Source organism: Ovis aries, chromosome 1, assembly GCF_016772045.2.
Source record: "Ovis aries strain OAR_USU_Benz2616 breed Rambouillet chromosome 1, ARS-UI_Ramb_v3.0, whole genome shotgun sequence".
In the NCBI taxonomy this organism is placed as follows: Eukaryota; Metazoa; Chordata; class Mammalia; order Artiodactyla; family Bovidae; genus Ovis; species Ovis aries.
Genome location: NC_056054.1, coordinates 203,976,042 through 203,991,370, shown reverse-complemented (window position 1 = coordinate 203,991,370; position 15,329 = coordinate 203,976,042). Strand labels below are relative to the sequence as shown.

General features: G+C 43.3%; 1 protein-coding gene across 7 annotated transcripts in view; it reads right to left on the bottom strand.

Annotated features, from left to right (window-relative positions):
- The window catches only part of ABCC5 (ATP binding cassette subfamily C member 5), an 81,329-nt gene that overhangs the window by 3,822 nt on the left and 62,178 nt on the right, over window positions 1-15,329 (bottom strand). For all 7 annotated transcript variants that reach the window (XM_060419847.1, XM_012098084.5, XM_060419856.1 and 4 more), the window contains 3 exons: window positions 11,808-11,967; window positions 1,862-1,940; window positions 714-827 (listed from right to left, as the gene is read on the bottom strand). In XM_060419847.1, coding sequence (XP_060275830.1) covers window positions 714-827; window positions 1,862-1,940; window positions 11,808-11,967 — 353 coding nt within the window. The remainder of the gene's footprint in view (window positions 1-713; window positions 828-1,861; window positions 1,941-11,807; window positions 11,968-15,329) is intronic.

Here is a 15,329-nt window from a genome sequence, read left to right as displayed (position 1 = left end):
CTCCTCCTGCCTTCAATCTTTCCCAGCATCAGGGTCTTTTTCAATGAGTCAATTCTTCCCATTAGGTGGTCAAAGTATTGGAGCTTCAGCTTCAGCATCAGTCCTTCCAATGAATATTCAGGACTGGTCTCCTTTAGGATGGACTGGTTGGATCTCCTTGCAGTCCAAGGGACTCTCAAGAGTCTTCTTCAACACCACAGTTCAAAAGCATCAATTCTTCGGCACTCAGCCTTCTTTATGGTCCAACTGTCACACCCATACATGACCACTGGAAAAACTATGGCTTTGACTAGACAGACCTTTGTTGGCAAAGTAATGTCTCTGCTTTTTAATATGCTGTCTAGGTTGGTCATAGCTTTTCTTCCAAGGAGCAAGTGTCTTTTAATTTCATGGCTGCAGTCACCATCTGCAGCGATTTTGGAGCCCAAGAAAATAAAGTCTGTCACTGTTTCCATTGTTTCCCCATCTATTTCCCATGAAGTGATGGGACCGGATGCCATGATCTTAGTTCTTTGAATGTTGAGCTTTAAGCCATGCAATGAGAAGCCCACACCCAAGCCTAGCAACAAAGATTCAGTGCAACCAAAAAAAAAAGTGCCACTGGGCTCGGAGCCAAGAATGCCTTTGGACCTCATGCCACAGGCAATGGCTATTCTTCCATCTTCCTATGCTTCTGCTGACTCCCTCCTCTGCCACCCACCAGACTGCCTTACCTTACAGTGACGGAGTAAGGCTCTAGCTATGCACAAGAGCTGCCGTTCCCCCACTGAGAAGTTATCCCCATTCTCCATCACTTCAGATTCAAGTTTCAGAGGTAGCTGAGCAATCTAGGGAGAAAGGAAATAGGGATTAGAAGGGTTAAAGAAAAAAAAACCAAACCTAAATTTTGAAAGAAAGAAAACAAAGCTAAATTTTGTAAAAAACCCAGTGACAAAATTATTCTTAAACAGATGAAAGAATTATTAGCCAAGAATCTGGCTCACTTAGAAAGAACATACAGGTGTGATGATCATGTAGCAGGACCACATTTTCTAGGTCATTCCATACTTCAACTAAACTATCTATTAGTCTCATGTCATCAAAATGTCCCAGAAATTCCAATATTTTTTATGTCCTGAAATCCTGTCATTTTTGGTCCTGAAAATATGGTCATGCAATGAGAGATGGGGTAAACAAAACTACTCTCTTTCTGAAGGCCAAAGCTGTAGACCCATGGCTGTCAAACTTTTCTTCCTATAAACTATAGAACCTGTTCTTCAAATGAAATTGCTTGAAGAAGCCCAATAGAAAGGTCATGAAGGCAGAGCTGCTCTAGTTGAATCTGGGCAGGAGATCCTGGGCTAGTGTGCAGGAGCACAAGAGACCCCACTCCAGGCCAGGGGTAATCTTAGTTCGTGGCCCTTGAAGGGTGCCTGGTAAGTTACTCTGAGAGGTTCATATGCACATTGCATGCTTTCTGCGGACTCAAGAAGTGATAAATGTTTTGCACATATATACATGCTTCAAAAGGATGTTGTACTGTTATGATTAATAAAATAGAACTTGATTTAAAAGCATTACTGAACTCTGAGTGGTTGTCATTAATATCTTCTCAATCAATGGATGGTACAATAAAAAGGGAAATATGACCATGGGAGGGAATAAGAGAGGGGAGGTGAGGACAGGGAAATACCGACTTTTATACCCATTGTGAAATGCCTGGGAAGCCTTGCTCTGAAGCGCTCCTCCACAGACATCCAAGAGGTGGCGGGAAAGGCCGGGCTGGACAGAGGCAGCCAGAGGTGGCTGGGGGATGACCATGGCATCACTGAGTTTCCATCCTTGAAATTCTAGCAAAGTTCTCCCTCAGTTCTTTACTTACACATTCTTTCATGTGTGTCCTTTCTAGGGCATCCCAGATCTGGTCTTCCGTGTACTGGTTGAAGGGATCCAAATTTGATCTAATGAGAAACATAATAGGAACTTCTCAGGGATCCAACACTTAAGCAACCACCCTGCACAGGCTGACTGTGGTAAAGGTTTAAACAGTGGGCTCAGACCCCTCAGGCCACAGGTGGAAGCCGAGACGGGCGTGCTGCACCCTGGCCGTCACAGGAATGAGCCTCCCTTTCTTCTTTACAAAACTGTATTATTTTTATTATGTAAATGATATAAGTTAGTTATAGAAAAATTAGGAAATATAGACATAAAAAGTAAAAAAAAACCCATATATATATATGATCTTATATATATATATATAAGATATATAAACCCATATATATATACATAAGATATATAAACTCATATATATATATATATATATATATATATATATATGATCTTAGCATGTGGGATCTTAGTCCCCCAGTCAGGGATCAAACCCATGTCCTCTGCACTGAAAGTCCAGAGTATTAACCACTGGACCACCAGAGAATTCCCTAAAACCAATATATATTTAATCACTTATCAGATCCTTTGAAACAAACACTGTTAGCATTTTGGCATATATCTTTCTAGATTTCTTCCTACACATATGCATACTAAAATACATCTCTTATATGTATAAACTAGGAGAAACTCCCTCTCTCTTGCTGCACCAGGGTGAGAGCCCTGTCACTGGGCAGGGGTCTCAACAGCTAGCTGACCAGGAAAGGAGCCGATCCTGCAGGAGGGGGAGGGACAAAGCTAAGCAGAAAGGGGCTCAAGAGGAAGGATTTAACTGGCACCAAAAATCAGTTTGGGAACTGTTCTTGCTTACTATACCAAAAGTATGCACCTCAAGGACATTAAGATTGACACCAAAACAACAGGACTAGATAGCTCTTAAAGTGTTAAAGACAGGAGAGGAAGCTCTTTGTCGTGGAGGATGAGGTGAACAGATGGTGATGAAACAGATACTGGGTGGAAGGTGGGCTGTAGAATTAATTTTGGGTGTCTTGTCTCGATCTAAACATCACATTTGTGGGTCTAGTAATCTTAAAGATATTAAATATAATTTGCTTTGCTCATAAATTACACTTGAGGTGTGGGAAATAGAAAAACCTTTGGGAGAACTCTAGCTCTGATCCACACTCGTCTCCATGTCTGGGGTGACTAATCTCGGGTATGCAAACACAAGCAGGTCATTACCAAAGAATTCTTTAGAGGAGAGTGCAGGCTGGTACATGCCATCTCTGGACTCCTGCGAGACTCACTAAACAGTCCCACTTTCTCGTGTCCCTTCACACATGTGCTTCCCACCACTTAGAACATGAGATCACTCCCCACCTTTTGACGTGAGAGGCACTGGTAAAAAGCAAGGGCTCTGGAGCCAGACTGCTTGATTCCTTCACAGCTTCTATCAACGACAACTGTGTGACCCTGGCCAAGTTAGCCTAACTTCTCTACACTCAGTTCCCTTAAGTGTAAGGGATAAAAAAGCAGCTCTTTGGACTTCCCTGGTGGTGTAGTGGATACGAATCTGTCTGCCAATACAAGGGACATGGGCTCGATCCCTGGTCTGGGAAGATTCCACATGCCTCAGAGCAACTAAGCCTATACGCCACAGTCACCAAGTCCAAGTGCTGCAACTACCGTAACCTGAGCACCGACAGCCTGTGCTCTGCAAGAGAAGCCGCCACAATGAGAAGCCTGCACACCGAAACCAAGACCAGCCCCCACTCCCTGCAACTAGAGGAAGCCCCTGTGTAGCAACGAAGCCCTAGTGCAACCAAAAAAATAAAAGAGCACCTCCTCAAAAGGCAGCTGTGGGCACTACAATTCACGCATGTAAAGCGCTTGCAGGAGCGCCTGCTGCAGGCTTGGCAGTGTGTGTGAGAGCTACTATTACTGCACCATTATTACACTGTTCCTGCTCCTTGGTTATGCCTCCTTCCCATCCTTCAGCTCTCAACTTAGCTGGTGTCTTCAGGAACTGTCTTCTGGCCCTTCAGGCCTGGACTGGGGGTTCCCCCTGCTCACCCTTATGATGGTACTCGTCACTGTTTCATTTGTCTCTCTCCTCCATTGGATTAGAATCCCTCTCTGGATCTTATTCACTGTTGTAGCCTGGGTATACTGTCTAATATGTTTTGCAAGAGTTAAGAGCCAACTGGGCCAGATCCCTACTCTGCCTCTTACCATCTGCATGAGCTTGGACAAGTCACTCCTCGGTCTCCTCACCTATAAAATGGGGAGACAGTGACATGACACACCCTGGTAGGTTGCTGTGAACATTAGAGATGTGTAGATACAGCGCCTGGAACATGGTAGACATGTGACAGCTGGTGGCTGTTAAACTGACTGGGGACGTGGTCACCTTAAATGCCTGGTTACACTGTTTGGTGGCTTTGACTCTTATACTCAGCACATTTTCCAAGTGGACACAATAATCCCATGATCCTGAACACCAGGATCCTTCCTATGGAAAGTCTAGATGGGAAAGGCTGACCTCTGCAGGGATGTCATCCAGGAAGAGCCCTCTCAGTTAAAGAAGGCAGTTTGATTTGTTGATAACCTAAAACTGAAATGGCAGACCACAGGCTAAGTCAAAGGAGAATCTCACCCGTTTCTAATCAAAAAGACAAAACTGAAAGACGCTGAAAGCACCTGATCATCCTTGTCCCTCTAACACTCTGGAGTCTGTCTGCACATGCATCAGGGTTGATGAAATCTGTGTCTATGGCTCTCCTCTCCAGCCACCTTTTTAGGGGAACTTTATTATACCACAGATCAGGGACAGACTCAAACACATGTTCTCCATCCCAAGTCTGGGGGAATAAAAGGTTAATCATTTTCCCCTGATTCAAAACAGACTGGTGGGAATTCCATGGAGCAAGATTAGCAAGACAATCCTCTGAGAGACATTTATCCAGAAAGCAAGGCAAGTTTTCATAATAAAATATTCTCTCTCCTATTTGTGTGATCTAATATGGACTTCCTCATACTTTTATAGCAGAATTCTTGACCTTGGGGGTCATAATAGGGTTCTTAGTCTTGAAACAAAATGCTCAGAGCTCTTTTTTAAAACAAGAGACTTCCCTGGTGGTCCAGTGGTTAAGATTTCCCCTTCTAATGCAGGGTGCATAGATCCCGCATGCCTCACAGTCAAAAACAAAACATAAAACAGAAGCCATATGGTAACAAATTCAATAAAGACTTAAGTTCCAGGACTTTTGTGGTGGTCCAGAATTCCTCATCATCCTAGAAGGGGTACCTACTCTCGTGGGAAATCATGACTGGCTTTAAACAGGGGTTATGTTTAAAGCACCTGAGCAAAGACCGTGCTTTGCCTGGCCTCACCCTGCACTGCGTTCTCTATACAGCCACCCCACAGGACTGCATGCTGAAGAGTGGCCTCTGCCCATTATAGAGAGTCAACTCTTCCTCAGGCAATAGGATCTGTGGTTTAGCACCCGGCTGCTCTGATCTGGCTCCTGCTCTGACTGTAGTTCCCATTTAGAGCCAGCAAAACCTCTTCTTGAGTTAGAATCTACCTGTTGGCCAGCTCTGCTAGGTCAATTCCTATTCTGTCTCCATGTATCCAGGTCTAGCCTGACAGCCTGCTCAGGCTCCTAAGGTTTGAGGCCCCACCTTACTCTGGTTCTATCTCCAAGCTCCAGGCTCCCTGGAACACTGCCCAGTTTCTACTACTGTGATTTGTCTGCCTGTAGAAAATTTGTATTTACCTAAGGCTGGAATTCCCAGCACCAGTAACTTGATAAACTGCTACATATGGTTTGATACCTCACTTTTTGGATTTCTGGCTTAGCCCGTCACCTACTGCTCAAATCTTCCCTTTCTCTATGTCTTCCTGGAAGGACCGTATAATTTTAGGATTTAGATTTTATCACTTGTTCAGATTCTTCCCAATTCTGCGGAGTCGAGTCCTTTCCACAGAGTTAAGACCTCAATAAATATATGTTAAAGACTGAAGGGTCGGTCCATAATACTGGTTTTCAGGAAAGGAATGTGCAGATAATTTCTCTAGAGTTAGTCTAGGAAGTATTCTCTCTCTCTTTTGGCTGTGAGACTTGTGGGATTTTAGTTTCCCAACCAGGGATCGAACTGGGGCCCTCAGCAATGAGAGTGAGGAGCCCTAACCCCAGGACTGCCAGGGAAGTCCCAAGGAAATGTTAATACTGTACACTGATGCCTAGCATCATGGGTTGAAGAGTATCCCTCCAAAAGATATGCTGAAATTTAATCCTCAGTACCTAAGAATGTGACTTTATCTGGAAATAAATCAGTGTAGATAGTATTAGGTGAGAAGAGGTTAGCCTGGAGTGGTAAAGTAGGGTAGACTCTCAATCTAGGACACCAGTCCTAGAGAGAGGGCCACATAGAGACAGACAGGGAGGGAACCCATGTGACAATGGAGGCAGAGACTGGAATGATGACTCTACAAGCTCAGCACACCAGAGACTGCTGGCAAACCACTAACACGTAGTGGAGGCAAGGAAGGACCCTACCGGCTTCAGAATACAGCCCTGCTGACACTTGATGTCATCCTTCTAGCCTCCAGGAACTGTGAGAGAGTCAAGTTCTGTGGTTTTAAACTACCCAGTCTGTGGTACACTGTTGCAGCATCCCTAGCACACAAACACATCCAGTAAAACCATCAGATACGTCTATTAGACAAGCAGGAAGCACACCAGAGTGCAGACCCTGCTCACTGAGCAGCTGCCCCATCAGACTTGGCAGACATGTGGATGGGCTTGACCTTCAACCTCGCCCAGGCCCATCATGCCAGCTGAAGGAGCCCCCAAGACTAAGCCATGGGTTCCAGATATATAGGGAATATTTATGTACACCAGCAGGTGTTGCTGTTTAGTCTCTCAGTCATGTCTGACTCTTTGCCACCCCATGGACTGTGGCCCTCCAGGCTCCTCTGTCCATGGCATTCTCCAGGTAAGAACACTGGAACGGGTTGCCATTTCCTTCTCCAGGGGATCTTTCCTATCCAGGGATTGAACCTTTGTCTCCTGCATTGCAGGCGGATTCTTTCCTGCTTGAGCCATTAGGGAAACCCCAGCAGGTGGTATACCTACACATTAAGGCAGACCAGACTGATCTCAACAGGGAACTCAATCAAGAATGGTAAAAAAAAAATCACATCCTCATTACAGTGGCCAGATGGTCCTGGTCTGACCCACAAAAATGAAAGCAAGCAAAGTTACGTATCCACTGCATCAAGTACTCAGCTGGGTGGATGGACAGAAAGAAAATCTGAGAATGAAGGTTATTTTTAACAGTCAGAAGTCCTGGAGTCCTATGTTGCCCAAAGTGTATTTTCATCTTTGGTTTTTTATATTTTATTTTTAGCAATATTCTAAGCTCACCTATTTGACAACTACCGAATAAGGTCAAGAGTATCTCCTGAGGGGAATGAAGATACAGCAATCCCTTCCAGGTACACAGAAGACTCCATGCTGAACCACACTGTCCTCTGACCATGTGGGCACCTCCCTGCAGCCTTGGGATTTCAGGGTAGGAGACTACGGGACCCTCAGATCTTCTGACAGGAAGCTAAAGGAAAGCTCAAAATAGTCATTCAGAAATATGGACTGATTTTGGCTTTTAGTTAAGAGTAGAGCATATGAAAAAGACTAAAGAGAAGAGCAGAGTTTGTGTGACAATTTTTCTCAGGAAAGGGGACAGAGACCTACTGCAAATCTGAAAGCAGATAATGAAATTTTAAAGATACTGGAAAAAGAAAGGTAACTAACGGTCAAGACGCCTGAGGAAGCAGGCCCAACCTTAGTGCTTGGAGAGACAGGGTTACCGCTCAAGGTTATGACTGAGGAGGATGTGGTAGGAACTTCAGGAGACAACACAGCAAGTATGGTGAGGAAGAACCCAGGCTCTGAGCCAAATAGCCCAGATTCAAATTCTTAGCTTTGGGCGAGTTATTTAACCACTTTGGGCTTTAGCTTTTTCACCTATAAATAGGAATAATAATAGTACCTACCCTCATCAAATTTTGAGTACTTTAATTTTGATAAATTAATACAATTTAAATGCTTAGGACGGTAGGCCATATAAATCCTTAATAAGCTTAGCTAATACTATTGTTATTGTTGTTCTTCAGAGTAGCAGTGTTTGGTGCAGCGTGACTTTTTTTTTTTGGCCATGCCACAGCTTGCAGAATCTCAGTTCCCTGACCAGGGACTGAACCTGGGCCCCAGGAGTGAAAGCCTAGAATCCTAACCACTAGGCCACCAGGGAACGCCCCAGAATGATCTTTTCCTTCTTTTAAAGACAATTTTAAAAGACTAGTTTCAGGTTCACAGCAAAATTGAGATGAAGATACAGAGATTTCATACAAAATCCCAGCCAGAAAGACTTCAACAAAACTTAGATAACATCTAGTGTTCTTCATAGTTATCCTAGATTTACCATTACTTGCTGACATTGAGACTAGAAGCTTTTGGGGATTCCTTGATTCCACAGAGACTCAGATGTCAAAAAAAGTAAAAGGGGGCCTCTTACACAATAAAATAATAAAAAGACAAATGAAAAACCTTCAGATTCTAAGAACTGCTTCAAATTTGGAGCAGCTTCCATTTCTTCTAGAGCACCACGTGCTTCTGCCTGAAGGTGTTTTGGCCCGGAATGAACCAAAGCAGAGGTGGATCAGCTGTGGGCTCGGGTATCTTTGTTGTGATTTTGAGTTGAGAGCTTGAGATATTCCTCAAAAGTGGAAAAAAAGAAAATAAAATGGGCAAGTAGAAAAGGAGAGAAAGCATCTGAACAGGAAGAAGTGAGAACACTGCTTCCTGATAATGGATGGATGCTAGGTAGAGAGGCTCCCGGTGATGAGATGCGCTCATCCCCGGTTAGGAGACTGAGACGCAGAGACACACCAGAGTGACAGCTGAGGACAACTAGTCCCTCTGAGGGGCAGACTAACCACCAGCAAAGCCAGACTGCAGACAGTCCACAAGGATGGAAAGCGAGGGTGGAGGCAAAGAGATGGGCTTCCTGAGACCAGGAAGCATAGGTCCTCTGGGAAAAGAAAAGTAGTGCCAGGACTATGAAAGAGGGAAGGTCAGCCAAAGTATTTAGGTCTGGATGAAAACGGACCTCTCTTCATGGAGATAATCATCAGAGCAAACGGCAGAGGAAAGTACTGGCTGGCCTCAGACAGACAGGAGCCCAGACACAGGAGCTCAAACCCAGACAGCTGGATGAGGCAGGCCTGGATGAGCTACTGGAATGGATCGGATTAGGATGAGCTATTGGAAAGGGCTAATCCAGGGAGGGGTGTGCCCCTAAATGATCTGGTCTATGATTTATCAATATTTGTATGCAGAACAATTCAGACATTTTTATCTTTCGAGATTCTGAGTTTTGTTTGTCCAATTTTGGTTTTACCTTGATTTCCCTTCTGATACACTTTAACTGCAAGTTGGAATCTCCAGGAGATGTACCCACCCCAGTGCTGTTTAAAGGCGGTGGAGATACAGTTCCAAAATTTGGAGTCTCTAGAAGGTAGCTGGAGAAGGCAATGGCACCCCACTCCAGTACTCTTGCCTGGAAAATCCCATGGACGGAGGAGCCTGGTAGGCTGCAGTCCATGGAGTCGCTAAGAGTCGGACACGACTGAGTGACTTCACTTTGACTTTTCACTTGCACGCATTGGAGAGGGAAATGGCAACCCACTTCAGTGTTCTTGCCTGGAGAATCCCAGGGATGGGGGAACCCGGTGGGCTGCTGTCTATGGGGTCACACAGAGTCAGACACAACTGAAGCGACTTAGCAGCAGCAGCAGCAGGAGGTAGCTGAGGGAGCAGATGATCTAGCCTGCCCTTGCCTTGGGAAACTCATTACAGGTCTTCTAATTTTCTAAGAACAGCAAAACAATATCAAACACTGGATATTCTTTGGGATCTATGAGAAACTTGAGAGGATAAAGGAAAGGTAGAAGGTCTGGGATTGAATTTGTCCTCAGTGTCTACTACTGACCTAAAAAGTCAAAATTCCAGTAAGCAGAAAATGTAACTTATATGATTTCCTAGGTTTGCACAGCTGACTGACTAAACAGTGCTCCAAGCTCAATGACTAAAAACTCGGGCAGCAGCACACCAGCTACTGAGCCTGTCCATCAGGTGGCAACACGCCTCTGGAGCTGGTAACAAACGGCCCTGACTCCCAAACAGGCTGCGCTTCCACAATGTTCCACAAACAGCAGCCAGCAGGTCAGTTCTTAACCGTTAACTCCAGAAGCCAAGTCACAGACTTAAATGAAGTGCTGTAAAAATGTGAAATGAACACTGATACTTCTTGGTAGCAGCATATTCATGGGAAGTCTATAACATGTCTTACTTTCTAGTTCTCTTCTAAATGGTGATTTTCAAAAAATAAGAAAAATATTTTTTTTTTGTCCTGAGCCAAAAAATCATTAGGCCAATTTTATTCTCAAAGGCATTCCTACGGCACCTAAAAATAGAGATTTACAGGAAAAAAGAGCAGATTTGGTAATATCTCTCAATTTCTTAACTTTAGACTTGAGTCTTCAATAAATTCTAATTCTCTTTGATGTTGCTTGTTTGACCTTGTTATTTATTTACCCAAAGGGAATGATTAATCATCATCGAAACTGCCTGCAATTTGGGAGACCAGGGTTCAATCCCTGGGTGGGAAAGATCCCCTGGAGAAGGGAATAGCAACCCAATTCAGTATCCTTGCCTGAAGAATTCCATGGAGAGAGGAGCCTGGTGGGCTACAGTCCATGGGGTTGCAAAGAGTCAGACATGACTGAGTGACTAACACTTTCATTTATCATCATCAACAGAGCCAGTCTGTACTATACAAATTCACAAGTGATTTAGAGAAATGCCAAAATAAACACACCCAAGAGTACTGACCCCACATAAATGTAGGTAAGAATTCAGTTTATCTACCGAACCTCCTCAAATCAGTGAGTTCAAATGCCATTTCTAAAAGTGGTGGGGGGTGGGGGGGATGAGTCTGTTTTAAAGACAATTCTGAACACTGTGGTTATTTGAAATTAAATTGGTACCTTTTCTTGAAAGCTGCTAAAAAGTAGAGAAAATGACAATATCACTTTTAGAGTGATTTTAAAAAAGAAGTGCTATCTAGGTCAACTATATGGTTGAAGCTATTTTTATTTAGAGAGTCAACTTTAATAGAAATGAACACAAATTATGGAAACCCATTGTTTTTAGGAGGCAAAAGCTTAAGGCTAGCCTGATAAAGCACAGGAAAAGACAATGGGGTTAAACGTATTTCCTTAATAGTTACTGTTATAACAGGTCGAGAAAAGAAATGTTTTCTTTGGCAATCTGGAAGATTTCAGAGAGGGACATCGTTCCAGAGTAAGAACCAAAAGTTTGCAGAAGATACTAGAAAATGAGAAACCATGAGTAGTAATAATGCCTGAAAACCATTGAGAGAACTGCAACTCTTGAGTGTCCCTAGGAGAGAGGACAGCGAGGGATGATGGTGGCTGCTTCCATGCACAGAATGCTCGCCAGCCTCCACGCTTCTATAAAATTTGTACAAATTCATTCAATCATCACAACAACAGATCTTAGTAACATCCCCATTTCATGGAGGAGGAAACAAGCTTAGGAGTGGCTAAGTAACTTGTCTGAAGACAGACAGTCCAGATCTGTCTGACTTCTTACCATCCCGCTGCAAGGCCCCCGGGTCCTGCTTAACTAATGAGGTGACTAGCACTGTGGAGCTGCTCTTCCTGCAACAGGGAGTGCACGGTGTTGGGAAAGTGCCGCACCAGAGGCCACTGGATCTCAGTCCCTGGCGGGGTTCTATCCCACTCACCTGGCCTGCGACATGGCACGAAGCACATGGTGCTGAGGTCTCACCTGACAGTACCGCTGAACAGCACCGGCTCCTGGGGAATGATGGAGAGCTTGCTCCGGAGGTCAGCAAGGCCAATGTCACTGATTCTCACTCCATCAATCTTGATGCAGCCTCCACACAACTCCACCAGGCGGAAGAGGGCCATGCCCAGAGAGGACTTCCCTGATAAGTCAGAAGACAGGCAAGAGTCATTTGATTGGCAAATTCTGAGAAGACAAAACTGGCTTCTTCTCAGGGCAACATCATCTATTTTTCTATTTCTGTTCAATCATTATTTCAATGGATAACATAGATAACTCAGATAATGCAGAAAGTGATAGCCAGAAAAACAAAAACAAAAAACAAGGAACTCTCTGGAGCTACTGAGCATATACGCTTATACAACATACTGCAGCCTGAGAAGGAATGGGAGGGACCATTACACTCTCCTGCGAGTAAAATGGAAAAACGTCTCCTTTTCACCTTAGGTACAGGTACACAGGGTTTGATGCTTCTCAGGCAAGAACCAAGAGCTAGGAGCTTGAGGAAAGTCAGAGGACAAGCTGTTGTCTCTCTTCTGTCCCCTTATCTCAGGAGAGAAAAACAGGACAAGGCCTTTCACTGCCACGAAGCTAGGGAAGGGAGTTCTAGGCTAAACAAACAAGGAAAGGAGTCTGGGATTTGAGAAAATGAGTGACTGTGGATTCTCAACCGATAGGAAAATATAAAAAAGCAGGTTTGGGAGATAAAATAGCAAGTTCAGGATCACAGTGATAGGCAGAATAGCCTTTCATAATTGACTTTTCATTTAAAAAATGATATAAACAATTCAAGCAGATAACATCAATTTCCCATTATCTAACTACTGCTTTAAAAAAAAATTATGTATGTACATTATCTGTTTATTTATTTGGCTACAGTGGGTCTCAGTTGTGGGATCTTTTTTTTTAAGTTGCTGCATGTGGAGTGTAGTTCCTTGACCAGGGATTAGACCCAGGACCCCTGCACTAGGAGCACAGAGCGCCAGCCACTGCACCACCAGGAAAGTCCTGCCTTTTTTTTTTTTTTTTTTTGACACTTTTCCTTTTAGTTTGTTTCCTTAAGAGTTGAGATGATAGCAGAGAAATATTGTAACTATCTTCTCCATTGAACATTACATAGCAAGCACTCAATTATATTATTACCTTTTTGAGATAAAGTTTTAGTGGCTACAATAATTTCCATTCTGTGGCTGTACTCTTATTTAAACAGTCCTCTAATGTTGCACATGTAGTTTAATTAAAACTTGCTAGAATAATGCTATAGGGCTTCCCAGGTGGCTCAGTAGTAAAGAATTTGCCTGCCAAGTTTGATCCCTGGGTTGGGAAGATCCCCTGGAGAAGGAAATGACAACCCACTCCAGTATTCTTGCTGGGAACATCCTATGGACAGAGGAACCTGGCAGGCTACAGCCCATGGGGTTGCAAAGAGTTGGACATGACTTAGTGACCAGATAGTAGCAGCAGAATAATGCTATGGTGACCTTGTCATCACTCAAACTGCTCCTACCTCGGAAAATTTCCCTGAAACAGATTTTGAGAACTGAAACAACTTTGTTAAATACTTACATATATATTTAAAAAGCTCAGTGCTCTTCCCCCATCAAAAAAAAATAAGTTTGACATAGTCCTGTCTATCTTTCTGCAAGTCAGACCCACAATTTAGATGCAGAACTATGGGTTTTTAGTTGTTTGAGCAGTTTTCCTGGTTGTCTTTTAAAAAAAAAATACCTTTTTTAAACTAGTTTGATTTATTTATTTATTTATTAAAAAAATTTTTTTGGCCACACGCTGAGGCATACAGGATCTTAGCTCCCCAATCAGGGATCAAACTCATACCCTCTAGACTGGAAGCCAGAGTCTTAACCACTGGACTGCCAGAGAAGTCCCAGTTTTCTGGTTCTTGACTCTCCTTCCCTGCTCTGCCTCCATGTACTTAAGAGACTCCTCATGGCAGCCTCCTGACTGTCTACTCAGAGGTCAGCGAGGATACAAATATCTGCCTTGCCCCAGTGTCTGTAGCCACAGACCTGCAGTCTAGATCTGACCCCTGTCAAACAACCTCTGGGAACCCTGACTGTCCGTCTCCTTACGGAAGGGGTCTTCATGTCCATCTGCGAGTTGGGAAGCCTGAATCCATGTAGCAGAACAGTTCTCAAGGAGCCTTTCCTCCTGGGAGTGGCTTTTGCAGGACTGGGGGATCTGGCTAGTGGTCTCTCACCCAGGTAGAAGGGAGGAGGTGGAGGGCCCCCTTCAGTGCCAAGGCAGTGGTTCAAGATTTAAGGTGCTCAAATAAATGATGCTCAAAGGAAGGAATGGTGCTCAAATAAATGATAAGCACCATTTATCTGAGCACCATAAATCTTGAAGGAATGATGGAAGGAATAGTGCTTAAATAAATAGGTTAAGTTGTTCTGTTTTAACAAAAGATCTGAGTCTAGACTACCTCTGCACAGATGGAATGTGCTGGTAAAAAAAAAGCCATGATGTCCTCAGGTGGTTATAACCATGGCAGAGAGCCAGGACCTATGTCACAGTCTTGAAAGGACCTTATTAAGATTACAGTTTAGACTTTGTAAGTCAGGCTATTTAGAATTATTTTATTTTATTTTTATCTCTCATCTACTTATACTTTAATGAAGTCTTGGTGAAAATTTTGATCTGTCTTAGTGTGTTAAAAGGACATCACAAGAAGGGAGGTCAGAGGTTTTAGGTGAGCAGTGCACCCCTAGGAGGCCAATGCAGCAGAGGGAATCTGTGGGAGGGAGCAAAGTAAGAGCCACGGGTACAGTCACCCTCATGGCTGGGCATTCTCTCTCCAGTGTAAAAACCTAGAGGCCGTATCTTGTTTTGACGTGAAATAATGCCTTCAAAGAGGGAGCAGGAAATAGCTTTTTCTTTTCTGATTACCACATTCTTTAAAGTAAATTGACTAGAAAAGACTATTTTTTAATGGCAAGAAAAAAAAAAGCTAAAGGAGTTTTGGTGCCAAGGGAGCATAGAGCCCAGAAAGCTCAAGAGAAGTGACTCAGAGAGAACTCTTACACAAGGGTGAACAGGTTAGTGAAAGAAGCCAAGACTCAATCTTGAAATGTTATTCAGGAAAGAAAGGCGGAAAGAAACACACTTCTAAGAACAGTAGGGAACTCAAATAATTTCTGTCTTCGAAGGAACACAGATTCCTTATTTAGAGCTATCTTGCCTTCTAATAAATACAAGACTATACTTGTAACACATCACAAAGACCTTAAGCTTTTTGTATATTTTGACTTCATAGAAATAAGGATGTTGCTGTGGTGCTATTCATAAAAGCGAAAAATTGACAACAACTCACTGCCCTTCAATTGGATCTGGGTTAATATAAATTATGATATATCTATAAAACAGAATTTTATGTCATACTGCATAGAAATCATGTCATAGAATATTAATTGACATGGAAAATACGTGGTAATTTTATAAATAGGCCATGAAACAGTGTGGGTAAAAGTACCTCATTTTTGTAAA